Genomic DNA, 18,088 nt, shown 5'->3' with positions numbered 1-18,088 from the left:
AAGGCAGTTAACTATGGAAGGCAACTTAGCAGACATTTAACCATGGACATGTAGCTCCAGAATATTAGTTAACTATTGAAGTCTTGTTTCAGCAGATAGCTGGCAAGTGGGCTACTAAACAGATTCAGCTTGAGTTGGTTATGGGGACGGTATCAGATTATTGCACTCTTCCATAATGACAAAACATGTGAATGTTTTCATAACATACAGATCGCTATCACCCTCTGTTCTATCCATCTAGCATCTACCAGCCAACATAATTACACATACAACTGGGATAGACAGCTAGAATGTTTACTGTCACTAGCAGGAGAAGTCTATCCCTGAGTAGTCTCCCTCAGTGTTTGTTGCCAGGAAGGTCACTCATATCTAGTGACTCATCTGTCCAGTCCCTAAGCGCCATTTAATACGAGCTACAAAATAACACACACAAACAGAAGCACTATCCCATCAGGAGTGTCACACAACGCTGCTTGGATCACCACAGTGAAGCTAAAGCTACTTCCTTATTTGCTGGGATCCTACAGTGAAGCAAAACAACTTTACATTTGTTGGGATCCATGGATTTCTATAATTGATGTGCCTAAAAACAAAGCACCAAATACTTGATAATGACAAAATTCTTCTTACAATCTCTGGCATCAGTTGATCTAACCAGTTGCTATTCATTTGATGAACTCCTTGCCTGTCATACAGACCCTGAAACAAAAATATCCAATAATGCCTATACAAGTCTACAATTGCTGGTAAGTCTAGATAACTGCAGCTCTAACAGTAAAGTGTTTTTAGGCTCCTGCTTCATTGTATTCTATCAAGACAATCAATAACTGGTTTTTCTTTATGTCAAATATAGTCAACTCCGATGGCGGTCAATCTCTGGGGACTAAGTAATAGATCTGGTTTCATCGATGTATCTCAGGACAGGTATGTCTATGAGGCAGGAAAAAAAAAGATGATCAGTCTAATTCCTCCGGCCTAAGCATTTTATGTCTATGAGGTAGAAAAAAGATGATCAGTCCTAATTCCTCCATTTCAAGCATTTTGTTTACCTAATGATTTCCCTATCACTAATAGGGGCACCTTATCAGTTCAGTCTGAATTGGCATAGACAGTGATTTCCGTGAAATCACTAATCTGCCTTTTAACACACACACTCTAAAGGCGGAAAGGTGTGAGCTGCGCTGGTTTGTTAATTGGATCAGGTTGCTACACCCAATCAACTTCTCATTGACTGACTTTGGCTTATATGTATGCAAGATTGCTGTTGTTTGAATCTCATGGGACCAAATTTTCTTTCCTCGAGTCATCGTGTGTATTTATGAGTCTAATTCCGTGTAACGGTATTCAAAATGATGACAACTATAACAGGGAATGGTCGGACTCTAGGTAGGTGCCTGGTTATCATTAAGATTGAGACACTACATTAGATCTCACTCAGGGGGATTTGACTGTACTTTTCATTTTGAGAGACTAGATGTGAGTCTTGCCGAACTCCCTTCAGTTGTTATCTGTTCTGATCAGATGTTTTATCAATAAGGGATGTAAAACTGCTTTGCATTTTGGGGATAGTAATTGCCGTTAAAGTCCCCTATATCTGTTCTAGATCTGCATGCAACGCAATGAAATAACTCAAATCACATCAAATCTCTCTGTTACGCTTGTATCTCCAATGTATTCATTATCCTACATCTGTATCTCTCAGTGGCAGTGTTTGGACTAGATGTAGGTTATATATTAGGTATCACATCTCTCGGCTCCTTTCACTGTGTTACCTCTCATCCTGATTTAGAAATGAAAAGAATTATAACCACGAAGGGAAATAGTAAGGTAATCTGCTTTAGGTTTCCACCAGCTCAACATATCCTATCAACTTATGAACCGAGGGCTGTTCCTAATACAGGCAGTAGGATAATGTAACATATGGCCAGACCAATTTTATTTCTTGTTTTACGGGGATCATACGGTCATACTCTTTCAAGAATAAGAAAAAATAAATAAAAACTTCATAAATTGCCAAGAAATAAAAATACTTTTAGCATTTAGAGCGAATATTATTTTGACTGGTGATTTTATTTTATGAATTTTTTCCTCCTGCCTTTAGGTTTTCTGAGGACAAAATCAAGTAAAACAAGAAATATAAACTTGGTCTTCGGCCTAAACTTCCAATTTCAAATATCTTTTTGCATTGTCCCTTGCAATTTGTCATAATTACTATTGTAATTTGATGTATTTTAAAGTAATGAAAGCTTATATTGATAACAATGTTGTTCAGTAGCGATGTCTTTTGTCTTGAGTATTTTCTTCTTGTGGAATAAAAGAGACCCTGTTTTATATTACATTCTGTTGTTCATTTCCATATAATTGGTTAGGCGGACCATGCAAGTCATGCAATCAAGTAAAGAAAAATCTGCCATACTGTATGGGTCATGAGAGACATGTATGTGTTGCAGGCAGCAACAGAAAACATGTCACAAGCAGCGGTTGAGTGAAGCTGTGTGTGTGGAAGCAGTGAGGTCGGACTCAACACGGAGGTCGGACTCAACTTGAGGTGAATGGGCTGACACAGAGGATGATGGGAGGTGGAAACATGAGCACCAACAAACCTTGAACATCTGGATGCTCCAGAACAAAGGTGTAGTTACGGTAGTACCTAAGCAGGAAAAAAATCACAAATTTTTCTTCGATCATTTTTATCAATGATAACAAAATGTTAACTATAAGAGATTTCTACTCAGAAAATATCTATGACATGAGACAGAATTGGAAATATCCTCAATCAGGAATCATTAACAATGATTATAGATATAAACATTGTGTCATCGATAATATCATAAGCTGTTGTGATGAATAACATTTAATTTATTCCACAATGCCACAAGGATAGATCTTTACTCATGGACTGCTAAACTATGTTTCAAGGACAGTGTGTTTATTGTTAGTAATCTAAAGCCAAAAATACCTCACTCAGTAATTTGGGGGCATTTTTGCTCAAAGTTATATCTTGGATTTTTTATTGTTTTAGTCAATTGATATTCACTGAAAGTTTATTGATCTCTGTGATCTAAGTCCATAGCCAGCCCTAATATCAAATATCCAGATAGGGGGTATGAAATCCTAATAGTGAGAGAAATAGACCTTGTAAGACTTACATAATGTTTTCTGTGTGTCCACTTAATAATTCTTCAAAATTTGAAACTCCTCGAACGTTGCATTTGTTGAAGAAAACAGCATCGCTATCTCCTCAGTCTATATACTACCCAAGAGAGGAAGAACACCTGATTTATTCCTGTGCCATGACAAATTAACTTTAACCACACAAAGAATCAGGACCTGGAGTCCGTTGTATTAAACAATTTTAGCGATAAGGCTGATTGTAACTCCTATACCTTAACCAGGCTTAATACAGTCTTAGTAATGCCAGGGAAGGTGGGGTAGCCTAAGTGGTTAAAGCGTTAAACATTTCGTCCACGCCCGAACACCGGTTCGAATCCCCACATGGGTACATTGATGTGTGACTCATTTCTGGTGTCAACTTGGCCCATTGATATTGCTGGAATATTGCTAAAAGCGGCGAAACCAAACTCACTCACTCACTCACTAACTTGAGTACTTAGTTGTTTTGTACAATGTCACCCTGTTGCACAAAGTGATCATAGTGCTAGACGCATTCATAAGACCATAGCAAAGTATGGGAGATTTCTGATCACCTTAGCCCAAACATAGCTTTGTGGAACGGTGAGTCTTTAAGTAGTACATGTTTACTATACATTATTATCTAATATAACGTTACAACAGAAATATATGTACAGAAGGTATACTGCATATTCTATATATAAAGGTACATCATACACTACATGTTTCTCTATTACTGGTATAATCTATGTTCTAGGGGGGAATATAGTGTTAGTATCTGGTGGTCTCAGAAGCAGGAGTTAGTCAGGCACCGGTTCAACACCACACTACTATAATCACCTGCTGTTCCTTTGTTTTTTTCTCTTGCCCTTCTTTTTGGGTTGGGTGTTTTTCTTAAAATGAAGGCATAAATCAATAAAACAATGCATAAAGCTGCCATTTCAGCATTCCTGTGCATACAATATGGATACAGATACACACAGCAGCATGGCCACAGTTGACTGAAAAGATGGAAATTCTCACCAAGACACAGCAACAACACTGGAGGGATCAACATTTACATGCTGGACACAGAAGAATGATAAACAGCAAAAATATATTGAACTGGCAAAATCAGGGTCTGAAATTAACAGAGGACTGTTTGTCAGTGCATTGTAAATCTACGTACCTTTTTCCATGGCGTGGCGGCAACTCTATGGTTGATGTTTTTTTAAGATTAGTGCCATTTCTAACCCTGATAATTCACATGGATTTGTAATAACAACTCACAATTGACTGACAGATGAAAGTGACTGCTGCTTCCTGACCAATGAAGTTGTAATGACAATATCATCTATGACAGAGTGACCTACCTGTTCCTATTTTTGTTGGGATATCCTCACTGCCGGTTGTCACTGTTGTAGTCCTTGGACACAGTCGGGCTGTGACATCCAACACCTGTAATATCGTGGTTGATGTCCCTGAGTTGAGGGTGTCAGGGCTGCCCAGGTCATAGCCTCGGGCCATCATATGCTGCAAGAGAAGTCATGGATGCTGATTTTGTATTGATCATGAATTTAAATATCTCATAATGACTTCAAAATGATTAACATTGCTCAAATTGGTGAAGCACCACCTCACTCTCTGCACAGTAGCCTACTGGATGATTCTGAGGGAGATAATCCATCCACTTATATGACATATTTGACTCGCTTCAAGACAGTTGAACATCTGTGTGTTGGAGTTTGGTTTAGTTTTAGTTTTTCGCCTCGCTCAGCAATATGCCCAGCTATATATGGCTGCTGTGTGTTGGAGATGTACACTGCAATGTGATATATATACTCACGACTTCATCTAAAACACCACCCCAGCTGTGCCACAATACCACTGCATGTGCAGTGTACAGAGTACACACAATATATTACTGGGTATTTTTAGAAATTATTGTAAAGGAAAAACAAAAAGTGAATATTGTCAAAAGCAGGAACCTTTCACTCATTTCATAATTCATGTTTGTTTGACATTTAAGTAAACACCTGAGGTATGAATGTATTTACCTAGTGTGTCACTTTCATTGACATTTGTTAAATGAATTACAAACTATAATCTGCCAATGCACCAGTGTGTCATCCCATACCTGACAGTCTGTGATTACATTACACATATCTACCAGTCACTCCTTCATTAACATACCAAAGTTGGTGGGTGTGGTTGATTTAGGCGTGGAGTCTTTGACAAGTGGGCGGGACTCCTCTCTGTTTTCCTGCCTGGCGATGGTGGAGGCTGTCGGCGTTAGGCTGCATCATCCAGGGTGTCTGTCTCTTCGCCCGGTTGTTCTTCGATGATTTGGCGGCTGCAACAGTCCAAGACAAAATTCAGTTAAACTATTTCATTAAGCCTCACCTTTTGTTTTCTGAAAGCCCATATTGACCAAGACCAAATTCCAATAGCAGTGGCCCAGCAAGGCTGATATAGCATACAGGTACTCAGATCCCAGGACAACAACCCGGTGTAAAGACAGCACTAAGATCTCTGGTACTTCAGGACAAACACTATAAGGGGTAGTCAGCGTGTTGGCAACACTGGCACTTCAATGAAGCAATGGTTTGCAGTATACATGGTTTATCGGGTCTGGGCCCGTTCCTCAAAATGATAAAGTGGCGCTCGACTTTTGTCAGTCTATGTTAAAGTATGGGAGTTATGATCATATTAGGGACTGTTAATAATTTATGGCTTGGGGTGTGGGGTGTGTGGGGGTGTTTGATGATTTTTATGGAGAAGCTTGTACAATGTGAATAACCCCAAAATTTTATGCACAAAATAAGTGACCCAGCTGCATGTCATGTACAAAATTGATGACCTCCCCTTATGCGTGTGTGTGCAAATTGATGCCCCCTAATAGCATGCCAGAACAAAATGGGTGACCCCCTTAAAATCATCATCACCCCTCCCAGCCATAAATTATGAAAGCGGTCCCTTAAGCTACAATGCGGCTTTGAGGAGCGGGGGCCCTGGGAGCTACTGTAGATTCTACTGCACCCAAGCAGAATCAGTTGTTTGAACAGAGAGTCTTCTCCGGACTAATGCAGTATGAGAAATCTGACTGATGGGACTGGATAAATTTTGTTGAAGATTTTTATATTTTAAAACACATCTATCCAGTAATTAAATCTAGCAAAATTAAATCTTTACAAAATCGAGTACCCGTCTATTGTTTAACATGATGACTTAAAACTGCATGTGACCACAGATTTTCCAAGAGGTGACATTTAGTTATGTTAGCTACCTGTACTTTGAGCCATCTTCCTACCTTGCTGAACTAGATTCACATTTCAGAGGTTTTAACTTGACTAATAAGTGTATGCATAGTCCAACAAAATCATATAAATAAATCAACATCTGGTTTGTAAACTGCTGTGCAGATTGCAGGATTGATTAGGAATTAGTACAATCAACTGGTACTTTCCAAATCTTTTCATGTTGCTTGAGTAAACTGATTCACCTTATTTAGTTAGGCGTGTTTTGATTACAATACGGATCTTGATTACTGATCAGATTGTCTTGGCAAAAGCTGCCATTTTGTTTGAAGCAAAAGAAAATTGTATGACAGGTGGAATCTGATTGGTCAGTAGGGGAAACAGAGGAGACTTCATTAATAGCCACTCTATTCCAGCATAGCTGAGCATGTATAGACAGTGGACAAATGTAGTCAGTTAACCCCTTATCCTTGAGTGAGATGACCTGGAACAGGAACTGGCTAAAAAGGCCATTGTTTTATATTTGTTGTTGCCAGACTGTGTAGAGGCATGCACATGTCACTTAGCTGTTTAACTCAGGGTAAATATCAAAAATGTTACTAAGGTCAAGGGAAAACATTTGGTTTCAGTGTAATCTGTAGCACAACTAGCACACCACACAATCTAACATGCCATTCCAATCTGTACACCTACTCCAAAATTAACATCTACTACATCACCAACTTCACCTACTGCTGCAACAGCTACGCTGACACAGAAACTACACCTACTGCAACAACGGTTACATGACAACAACTTCACCTACTGCAAGCAACAGTTACATGACAGCAACTTCACCTATTGCAACAACAGTTACATGACAGCAACTACACCATGACACCAACAATTTCACCTATTGCTACAATTTAGTTGACACATGTCATCATATCCCATTGCATAGATCGAAGCTCATGCTGTTAATCACTGGATTGTCTGGTCCAGACTTGATTATTTACACTATTTAGCTGGAATATTGCTGAGTGCAGCATTAAACAACAAACAAATACTGCTACAACACAACACAACCACGATCAGCTACAGCTATCAAACCTCAACCACAATCAACTACAGCTATCAACCCTCAACCACAGCTATCAAACCTCAACCACAATCAACTACAGCTATCAAACCACAACCACAATCAACTACAGCTATCAAACCACAACCACAATCAACTACAGCTATCAAACCTCAACCAACTACAGCTATCAACCCTAAACCACAATCAACTACAGCTATCAAACCACAACCACAATCAACTACAGCTATAAAACCACAACCAATTACAGCTGTAAACCACAGACACAATCAACTACAGCTATCAAACCACAGCGTCAATCAACTACAGCTATCAAACCATAGATCAGCCATGACTTTACAACTAAAAATTCATGCCTACCTGATAACTAGCCTGTCTACACTCATTCCTACCACAATTCAACCAACTGCTACTAAAAATAGTGGGAAGAGATACCACCACAGAAAATCTTTTAATGATCTCCTTACTTCTTGACAGCCGAGGAGACAGACAGAGGGCTATATGAGTGATGTGACAGATTTAACTATTTCTGGCAGGCTTGTTTTGTACTAACATTTCCACAAGGACAGAGCAATGACGGCGCACACATCACTTATACATACACAGACAGTGGCTTCACACAGCACATACACATACCAAGCACCTTGGTCTACTGCATATGAATCCTAATGTTAGAACAGGGGGTGGGGTAGCCTAGTGGTTAATGCATTCGCTCATCACGCAGAAGACCCGGGTTCGATTCCCCATATGGGTGTAATGTGTAGGCCCATTTCTGGTGTCCCCTGCTGGAATATTGCTAAAAGCAGCATAAAACCAACCTCACTAATTCACCCATGTTAGAACATGAATCAAGGCACGCTGCCATTCACAGTCACCCATTGTGCAGAAGTCATTCTCAGGTAGTCTGCTGATGATTTATGAGTGAGTGAGGTGACATTTCTTTTTTGGACATTATTTCAGTCATATGATGACCTACTGACAACAATCCAGTGATCAACAGCATGAGCATCGATCTGAGCAATTGGGAACCGATGACATGTGCCAACCCAGCCAGCAAACCTGACCACCCGATCCCGTTAGTCGCCTCTTACGACAAGCATGGGTTACTGAAGATCAAATCCAACCCGGACCTCACGGGTCGAATCTGCATGTCATGACGAACACACTGAAGGTCTTTGACAGACAATGGGGGATGACGAGGGGACAGAATCTGCATGTCATGACAAACATACTGATGTTCATTGACAGACAATGGGGGATGACGAGGGGACAGAATCTGCATTTCATGACAAAAATACTGAAGCTCTTTGACAGACAATGGGGGATGACGAGGGACAGAATCTGCATGTCATGACAAACATACTGAAGCTCTTTGACAGACAATGGGGGATGACGAGGGGACAGAATCTGCATCTCGTGATGAACATACTGAAGTTCTTTGACAGACAATGGGGGATGATGAGGGACAGAATCTGCATTTCATGACAAACATACTGAAGCTCTTTGACAGACAATGGGGGATGACGAGGGGACAGAATCTGCATCTAAGTGGATGAACACATACCGGAAGCTCTTTGACAGACAATGAGGGATGATGAGGGACAGAATCTGCATGTCATGACAAACATACTGAAGCTCTTTGACGAACAATGGGGATGATGAGGACAGAATCTGCATGTCATGACAAACATACTGAAGCTCTTTGACAGACAATGGGGGATGACGAGGGACAGAATCTGCATCTCATGACAAACATACTGAAGCTCTTTGACAGACAATGGGGGATGATGAGGGACAGAATCTGCATGTCATGACAAACATACTGAAGCTCTTTGACAGACAATGGGGATGACGAGGACAGAATCTGCATGTCATGACAAACATACTGAAGCTCTTTGACAGACAATGGGGATGATGAGGGACAGAATCTGCATCTCATGACAAACATACTGAAGCTCTTTGACAGACAATGGGGATGATGAGGACAGAATCTGCATGTCATGACAAACATACTGAAGCTCTTTGACAGACAATGGGGATGATGAGGGGACAGAATCTGCATCTCGTGACAAACATACTGAAGCTCTTTGACAGACAATGGGGGATGATGAGGGGACAGAATCTGCATCTCGTGACGAACATACTGAAGCTCTTTGACAGACAATGGGGGATGATGAGGGACAGAATCTGCATCTCATGACAAACATACTGAAGCTCTTTGACAGACAATGGGGATGAGCGAGGGACAGAATCTGCATCTCGTGACAAACATACTGAAGCTCTTTGACAGACAATGGGGATGACGAGGACAGAATCTGCATCTCATGACAAACATACTGAAGCTCTTTGACAGACAATGGGGGATGATGAGGGACAGAATCTGCATGTCATGACAAACATACTGAAGCTCTTTGACAGACAATGGGGGATGACGAGGGACAGAATCTGCATGTCATGACAAACATACTGAAGCTCTTTGACAGACAATGGGGATGATGAGGGACAGAATCTGCATCTCATGACAAACATACTGAAGCCTTTGACAGACAATGAGGGGATGATGAGGGACAGAATCTGCATGTCATGACAAACATACTGAAGCTCTTTGACAGACAATGGGGATGACTAGGGGACAGAATCTGCATCTCATTGACAAACATACTGAAGCTCTTTGACAGACAATGGGGGATGATGAGGGACAGAATCTGCATCTCGTGTGCGAACATACTGAAGCTCTTTGACAGACAATGGGGATGATGAGGACAGAATCTGCATCTCATGACAAACATACTGAAGCTCTTTGACAGACAATGGGGATGACGAGGACAGAATCTGCATCTCGCGTGACAAACATACTGAAGCTCTTTGACAGACAATGGGGATGATGAGGGACAGAATCTGCATGTCATGACAAACATACTGAAGCTCTTTGACAGACAATGGGGGATGATGAGGGGACAGAATCTGCATGTCATGAGGAACATACTGAAGCTCTTTGACAGACAATGGGGGATGACGAGGGGACAGAATCTGCATGTCATGAGGAACATACTGAAGCTCTTTGACAGACAATGGGGATGCGAGGACAGAATCTGCATGTCATGAGGAACATACTGAAGCTCTTTGACAGACAATGGGGGATGATGAGGGACAGAATCTGCATGTCATGACGAACATACTGAAGCTCTTTGACAGACAATGGGGATGATGAGGGACAGAATCTGCATGTCATGAGGGAACATACTGAAGCTCTTTGACAGACAATGGGGATGATGAGGACAGAATCTGCATGTCATGACGAACATACTGAAGCTCTTTGACAGACAATGGGGATGATGAGGACAGAATCTGCATGTCATGACAAACATACTGAAGCTCTTTGACAGACAATAGGGGATGATGATGAGGACAGAATCTGCATGTCATGACAAACATACTGAAGCTCTTTGACAGACAATGGGGGATGATGAGGGACAGAATCTGCATGTCATAGCGAACATACTGAAGCTCTTTGACAGACAATGGGGATGATGAGGACAGAATCTGCATGTCATGACAAACATACTGAAGCTCTTTGACAGACAATGGGGGATGATGAGGGACAGAATCTGCATGTCATGACAAACATACTGAAGCTCTTTGACAGACAATGGGGGATGATGAGGGGACAGAATCTGCATGTCATGACAAACATACTGAAGCTCTTTGACAGACAATGGGGGATGATGAGGGACAGAATCTGCATGTCATGACAAACATACTGAAGCTCTTTGACAGACAATGGGGGATGATGAGGGGACAGAATCTGCATGTCATGACAAACATACTGAAGCTCTTTGACAGACAATGGGGGATGAGGAGGGGACAGAATCTGCATCTCATGACAAACATACTGAAGCTCTTTGACAGACAATGGGGATGACTGAGGACAGAATCTGCATCTCATAGCTAACATACTAGAAGCTCTTTGACAGACAATGGGGATGCCGAGGACAGAATCTGCATCTCGTGACAAACATACTGAAGCTCTTTGACAGACAATGGGGATGATGAGGGACAGAATCTGCATGTCATGACAAACATACTGAAGCTCTTTGACAGACAATGGGGGATGACGAGGGACAGAATCTGCATGTCATGACAAACATACTGAAGCTCTTTGACAGACAATGGGGGATGACGAGGGGACAGAATCTGCATCTCATGACAAACATACTGATGTTCATTGACAGACAATGGGGGATGACGAGGGGACAGATTATGATTAATATGAATCTCATGACGAACATACTGATGTTCATTGACAGACAATGGGGGATGACGAGGGGACAGAATCTGCATGTGATCATAACCATGCTCTTTGATTTATCGTTAATGTTGTTGCTGTCTAATTCTAACATTCCATCTTCAGTAACCTACAGTTATAACAACCTCCCTATTGACAGCTACTTTTAGTTTGCTTGACACATTTTCACAAAAATATAGAGCATGTGGCTAGGACCAAGAACCCCACTTAGTTCATCATATCTGCAAGTTTGTTATAGATGTGTTCATCATGACCATAGTTTATTGTATATGATGATGGTGACAGTCTGGATGTTGTTGGTAATGTTGCATTGGTGTAAATATGGTGGGTCTGCTGACAGTTGTGATGGGTAGAAAAAATAAGACATTGTTGGTATTTATAGCATTTTTGGGGGTTCCCAGGATTACAATGTTGTATGTAAGAACAGTGATGTACAGACAGATGGATGATGTACAGGTACTATGTCAATATCATGTTAATACACATATATAAGTCAATAAAAGAGAAATATGACCTCAGGTAAATTGGGTACATTTTAAATTCATCAAAGTGCTTGGAAGAAGACCCCATTTATGATTGAAATCTTCTATTATTTATAGCATTTGTATTAGGGTGAGTAGTAGTCTGTCTCACAGTCCTGAACCACATAATTTTCCTACTGCCTGCTCTCCTGCAATGATAAACTCCCAAAGAAGCAAGTCTAGATTTCCCAGGTTCTGAATCTCCAAACTCACCAGGGCTCCTTTTCAATTTACATGGGTTTGTTTGTTACTATCAAAATTATATATTCAGAGATTTAGCATTAGTTTAGGTGAGTAGGTACAGCAGGTTTTGACTGGGTCAAAGGCTGGGCATTTTATGCAGCTTTATCTGCAACATCTCAACAACAGACAAGCCTGAACTACCCAAAGCAGAACTAAATACCAGAACATTCTGAACAACAACGCTACCTGAATCTTAGATGATTGCTATAGCTATAGAAACTGGTTGAATTTGATTAACAGAAGCTGAGCACAACTGCTGAATATAGTGGTATTATACTCTCTGGGAATGGAGGAACAATCTGTGTGCTGAAATCAATACCTACAGCTGATTACATAAACACGCACAAACACTCACAGAACCATAGCAGATATTTTATAAAGGCAGGAAAGTATTCAGTCATCAGGCTTTTTGTGAGGCTACAGAAGAACTGGAGAGATTTACAAGTAGCAACAGCAATAGAATCGATATGCCGACCCAGCAAATTACAGACACCTTACACAGTCTCAACACTCACATTAAGCTGCCTTAACGTAAGAACAATGCTGTCTTTTTGTTACACAGCTATAAGGTATTTCCTGGGAGATACAGGTAAGGCATTTGAATATAAGAAAATAACACAGGCCATGCCTAAATGGTACATTACAACACGGGTAGTAACATCTAATGTTATATATAAAATACAGATAAGACTTAATGTGGATTTATTATTTAACTAAAGCATTTAACTATGACATAAGCTTATGACATAAACACAGGTAATTCATACCTCATTGACATAAATATGCAAATTAGATTACTGGAAGTGCGTCTTTTTGGTTAAGAGCACGGTTTGATTTGAAAACTACTGAATATTACCATAGATAAGTTGAATTTTGAGGACCCAAAAAAGCAGTCTGTAGAAGGTGGTCGGCTTATCTATGGGTAACACTTTCGTCAAACCTTTTTTCAGGGGCTAAGAAAACGACATCGTATAACTTCACGTGAACAAACAATCAATAGAGGACGACTTTGTCAGTAAAGACGTCAAATTTGCAATTAAACATCACTAGACAAGATAATTTACCTATTCAGTGCTAATTTGTTTTTGCTTGGCATTGTCTTATATGCAGGGTTAAGATTACCATGTGTAATTGTCTCGTCTACAGCGCCAGAAATAGCAATCAGCTGTGCAGTGCACACATTTCCCTACCGGTGATTTAGTTAAAACGTACCCGATAATATAACGAGATGAACTCTGATGCAGTGATCTTAAGAATATAGTGAGTATCAGTGAAATTATACCGGATGTATAATTAGATGACACAGGATCATTGTTGTTACCATTATTAAATTTTAAAATATTCTGAAAAACTCTGTTAAAATAATTTTTATAAACAATCTGAGGAACTATACTTCTCAGCGAATGAATATTTGGTGTACAAAGCAATGGTAAACATATATCACTATGCATGATACATAAGATTTTGACAAGTTTTTGTAGATAATTTTGACACATTTATTTCTTAAAAGGGCAAAAGTAATGTAGAAAAGATAAATATAGACGAATCCTCTAAATCTGACTCATTAAATACAGGTCATGTTACATCTTACGTTACTCTACTCCTGGTGATGACTTAACATCAGCATGCTTACAAAACAAATTTTGTCATCTGTTCTTTAATAATTGATGCTGAATAACCACGTAGCCATGACAAAAACAGCCTTTGGTCGATAAGTTGTATTTTGAATACGTGATGAGAAGATACTGCAAACTATAAGAATTCAAGATTCGAGATACGAGAATAACGAGGTGAATTCCATGATGTGTACAACACATGGAGAGACTAAATATAAAACCTAAAAAAACAAACATTCTTTACAGAACTACCTCAAGTCTCTCAGGGAAGCACATTATGTTACAGAACAAGTCAAAGTAATCTGCTCACCTGTGTCTCCAGTTTGGTGGAGGCATAGTCATCGCTGATGCTGCAACAAGACATGTGGTTCAGTACTTGGTAAACTCTTACATGTAAGATGGTAGACTGAGACAAAGTTGCTCAAAAGAAACTACAGGTACAAGCAATACTAACTTTCAGACAAACACTAGTGACTACAGTCCTTAATTCATGTAAATAAGAGTGATAAACGGCTAGGTAACAGTGTTCTGATTACCTGGATATATATCATACCTGTAACGAGGTGTTGTTGACAGGTTACAATGTCATGATTACCTGGATATATCACACCTGTAACAAGGTGTCATTGACAGGTTACAATGTCATGATTACCTGGATATATCACACCTGTAACAAGGTGTTATTGACAGGTTACAATGTCATGATTACCTGGATATATCACACCTGTAACAAGGTGACATTGACAGGTTACAATGTCATTATTACCAATGATACATTACACCTGTAACAAGGTGGCAGTTTACAGTTAAAAATATCATGATTACCTGGGTATATCACACCTGTAACAAGGTGTTATTGACAGGTTACAATGTCATGATTACCTGAATCTACTAGAGCTGTAACCTGAGTTAGCTGGGTTTAACACTGCACTGAAAATAAACCAGTGATACATGGTGTGTCAGCTAGATGTGGGAGAAAGCCTGAGATAAAACAGGTCCAAGATGATCACCACATCAGGGTATAACACGTGATACATGGTGTGTCAGCTAGATGTGGGAAAAAAGCCTGAGATAAAACAGGTCCAAGATTATCACCACATCAGGGTATAACCCGTGATACATGGTGTGTCAGCTAGATGTGGGAGGAAAGCCTGAGATAACACAGGTCCAAGATGATCACCACCTCGGGGTATAACCCGTGATACATGGTGTGTCAGCTAGATGTGGGAGGAAAGCCTGAGATAACACAGGTCCAAGATGATCACCACATCGGGGTATAACCAGTGATACATGGTGTGTCAGCTAGATGTGGGAGGAAAGCCTGAGATAACACAGGTCCAAGATGATCACCACATCGGGGTATAACCAGTGATACATGGTGTGTCAGCTAGATGTGGGAGGAAAGCCTGAGATAACACAGGTCCAAGATGATCACCACATCGGGGTATAATCCGTGATACATGGTGTGTCAGCTAGATGTGGGAGGAAAGCCTGAGATAACACAGGTCCAAGATGATCACCACATCGGGGTATAATCCGTGAGCATGGGTATGGGGCCGACCAAGAAACATTGGATTCAAACCCACAATCACAGGCTACAAGCACACCTAAGGAAGCAACTATGCATACTGAACCCTGTAGACTTATCTGACATGATCCACAATAATTTTATCTTCAACACCTGCCATATAAAAGTGTCAGTACTCACCTGCCTGGAGGCCCACTCATCTTCAGTTGTGGGGTGGGGCTGCAAGTACAAAACAGCATTGTCAGCAACTATATCACATGAAATGTGTGCATGTATCATGTGTATATCTGTGGATGTACAAACATGTCACACAGACTCAACAAAGTGATGCCTGTTGGCTGGGGTAGCACTGGCTGAATGCAGTTAATACATAAACCAGAAACACAATGTAACACTCACGGCAGGAATTCCATATTCTAAATTTACAAGTCTCTACAAAAATTTCACAGACAATCAAAAGCTTAATCTGAGATAAAATGTTTATACCCAGGTCCTCTCTGCTTATGAAAACTAGGGTGAGCGAGTAAATGTTGCTTAATGCCGCATCAGCAATTCTTCCAAGCTACATACTATGTAGAACCAACATTGAGAGTTAAAGTCTATGCATAAACTCCAACAGGCTACATAGCATTATTCTGGAAGTCATGTGATATGTGATAAGCAGTGATATTGACCAGTGCTGGCATCCCTTGGTCTCAGTGACAGTTAGGCTATATCAGGTTATGAAAACTGATAAGGCTTGGTAGCACCTGTCAGCTTCAATACTGTCACATGAACAACCCTTCCAAGGATGGCAACAGTGGTTTGCTTGAATGTAGTTAAGTAGTATGGCCAGTGTGAATCTTGGACAAACAATACATTCTTCAAATCATACCCTGATCATCAACCACTACTTTCTTCCTAACTAATATTGTAGCACTTGTAGTTCTTTAACTGAGGTTCCACCAATGGCGAGACTCTTCCCCCCAACTCAGCTGCCAATATTCTGTCTGACCTCAGCACAGAGATATCAGCTTCCCTACTGTGTGACAGAAAGACCGGAAAAGATATGGCTTGTGACAACTTCATCGGTCTCATCTTTTTCTTAATGTGACTAATATTGCTACTTGGATTCAGACAGCAGGGAGTAATATAAGTACCTAGGACAGACCTGGTAATTAGGACACAATTAGGGCAATCTAACACCTGTCCTAATGTGCCACCCGGCTGACTGACAACATCCCTTTACATCTGACCTTGATGACAAAGCTGTTTACCACTTTCTTCCACCTGACGGAGAACAATGTCTAAGATGGAGCTAGATAAGACTAAATACTCATAACCATAAAGTCTAGACATTCTTAAACATGTTAAATAGGTAAGTTTATCATTATCAAATAAACCTTCTTATAATGCATCCTTCCACTGAATTACTGAATGATATTAAATATAAACAAAGTGGAAATGTCTTTGAATGACATTTAGAAGTGATAAATAGATAAAGGGAAATACATGGATGGTAACTTCTGAATTATGAGGAATATGACGTTTTGGAGTTTATTTTTACTGGTAGATTAAGGAATGAGAATATAATCCAAAACGTAATGTTCCCCACAATAGCGAAGTTGACATAGTGGTTTTATTCTTCTAAATACTTCAATTCTTTTATTAGTTTAATTTCAAATACTCTTTTTGTGTTGTCAATTCTGCTGACTTATTTGTAATGTTAATTCTATTGACTGATATGAAATTTAATCACAACAAATGGGTTTCAGAGATTATGCTTGCAATAAAAGGCAACAAAATAGATCAGGTAGGCTTGGCTGACAGTGTCATTGTACCCTAGTGACGTGGATCGTTGTTCAAAATTATCAATCGCTGGTCTTGACTTGCCCTAGATTTGATTATTTATCAGCCACTGTCATACGGCTGCATTAAGTGCAGCGAACAGACACGAAATCCTGCACATGCCATGAGGACCACCTTGTTGAATATTGAACATCAGTTAAACTGTAAATACACAAGTAAGCCTATGTCAAGAGATTAATGGTGATCAATCAGCTTAAACTACTGGACTACCTGCACAGCAGGTCGTATTCCCCATGGAATAAGCTTACAGAATCTCTGCTGGTATATAAACAGCTGCATATCAACTGCAGATGTGTGCAATATCAACAAGAGGACAAAGTCATCCATGTCCCTTGTAATGGTAAATGTGTTTCATGAACACATACATGAAATTTATTGCCATGGAGACCTGAGAAATAAAGTTTTTTATATCCCCTTGAGACATTGTTATTTTGAGTCTATGTCACAGTTGTTGCTATGGAAACTCGAAAACAAATTCTTCAAAACTCCTTAACTGTGCAAAGGCATCAATTCACCATCGGACGAATCTCTATGTGCCAAGTTTGGAGAAGACATATCATACAGTTTTCAAGATCTTCTC

At 40.0% G+C, this 18,088-nt stretch overlaps 1 protein-coding gene across 1 annotated transcript in view; it reads right to left on the bottom strand.

Moving 5' to 3' along the window:
* The window catches only part of LOC124266423 (tubby-related protein 3-like), a 67,236-nt gene that overhangs the window by 27,892 nt on the left and 21,256 nt on the right, over window positions 1-18,088 (bottom strand). The window contains 1 exon segment of the mRNA XM_046701232.1: window positions 15,841-15,879. Coding sequence (XP_046557188.1) covers window positions 15,841-15,879 — 39 coding nt within the window.

The sequence above is a fragment of the Haliotis rubra genome, unplaced genomic scaffold (assembly GCF_003918875.1).
Source record: "Haliotis rubra isolate DU_JTF1 unplaced genomic scaffold, ASM391887v1 Scf1256, whole genome shotgun sequence".
NCBI lineage: Eukaryota > Metazoa > Mollusca > Gastropoda > Lepetellida > Haliotidae > Haliotis > Haliotis rubra.
Note: the sequence above shows the minus strand (reverse complement) of the source record. Positions and strands in the feature narration are given on the sequence as shown.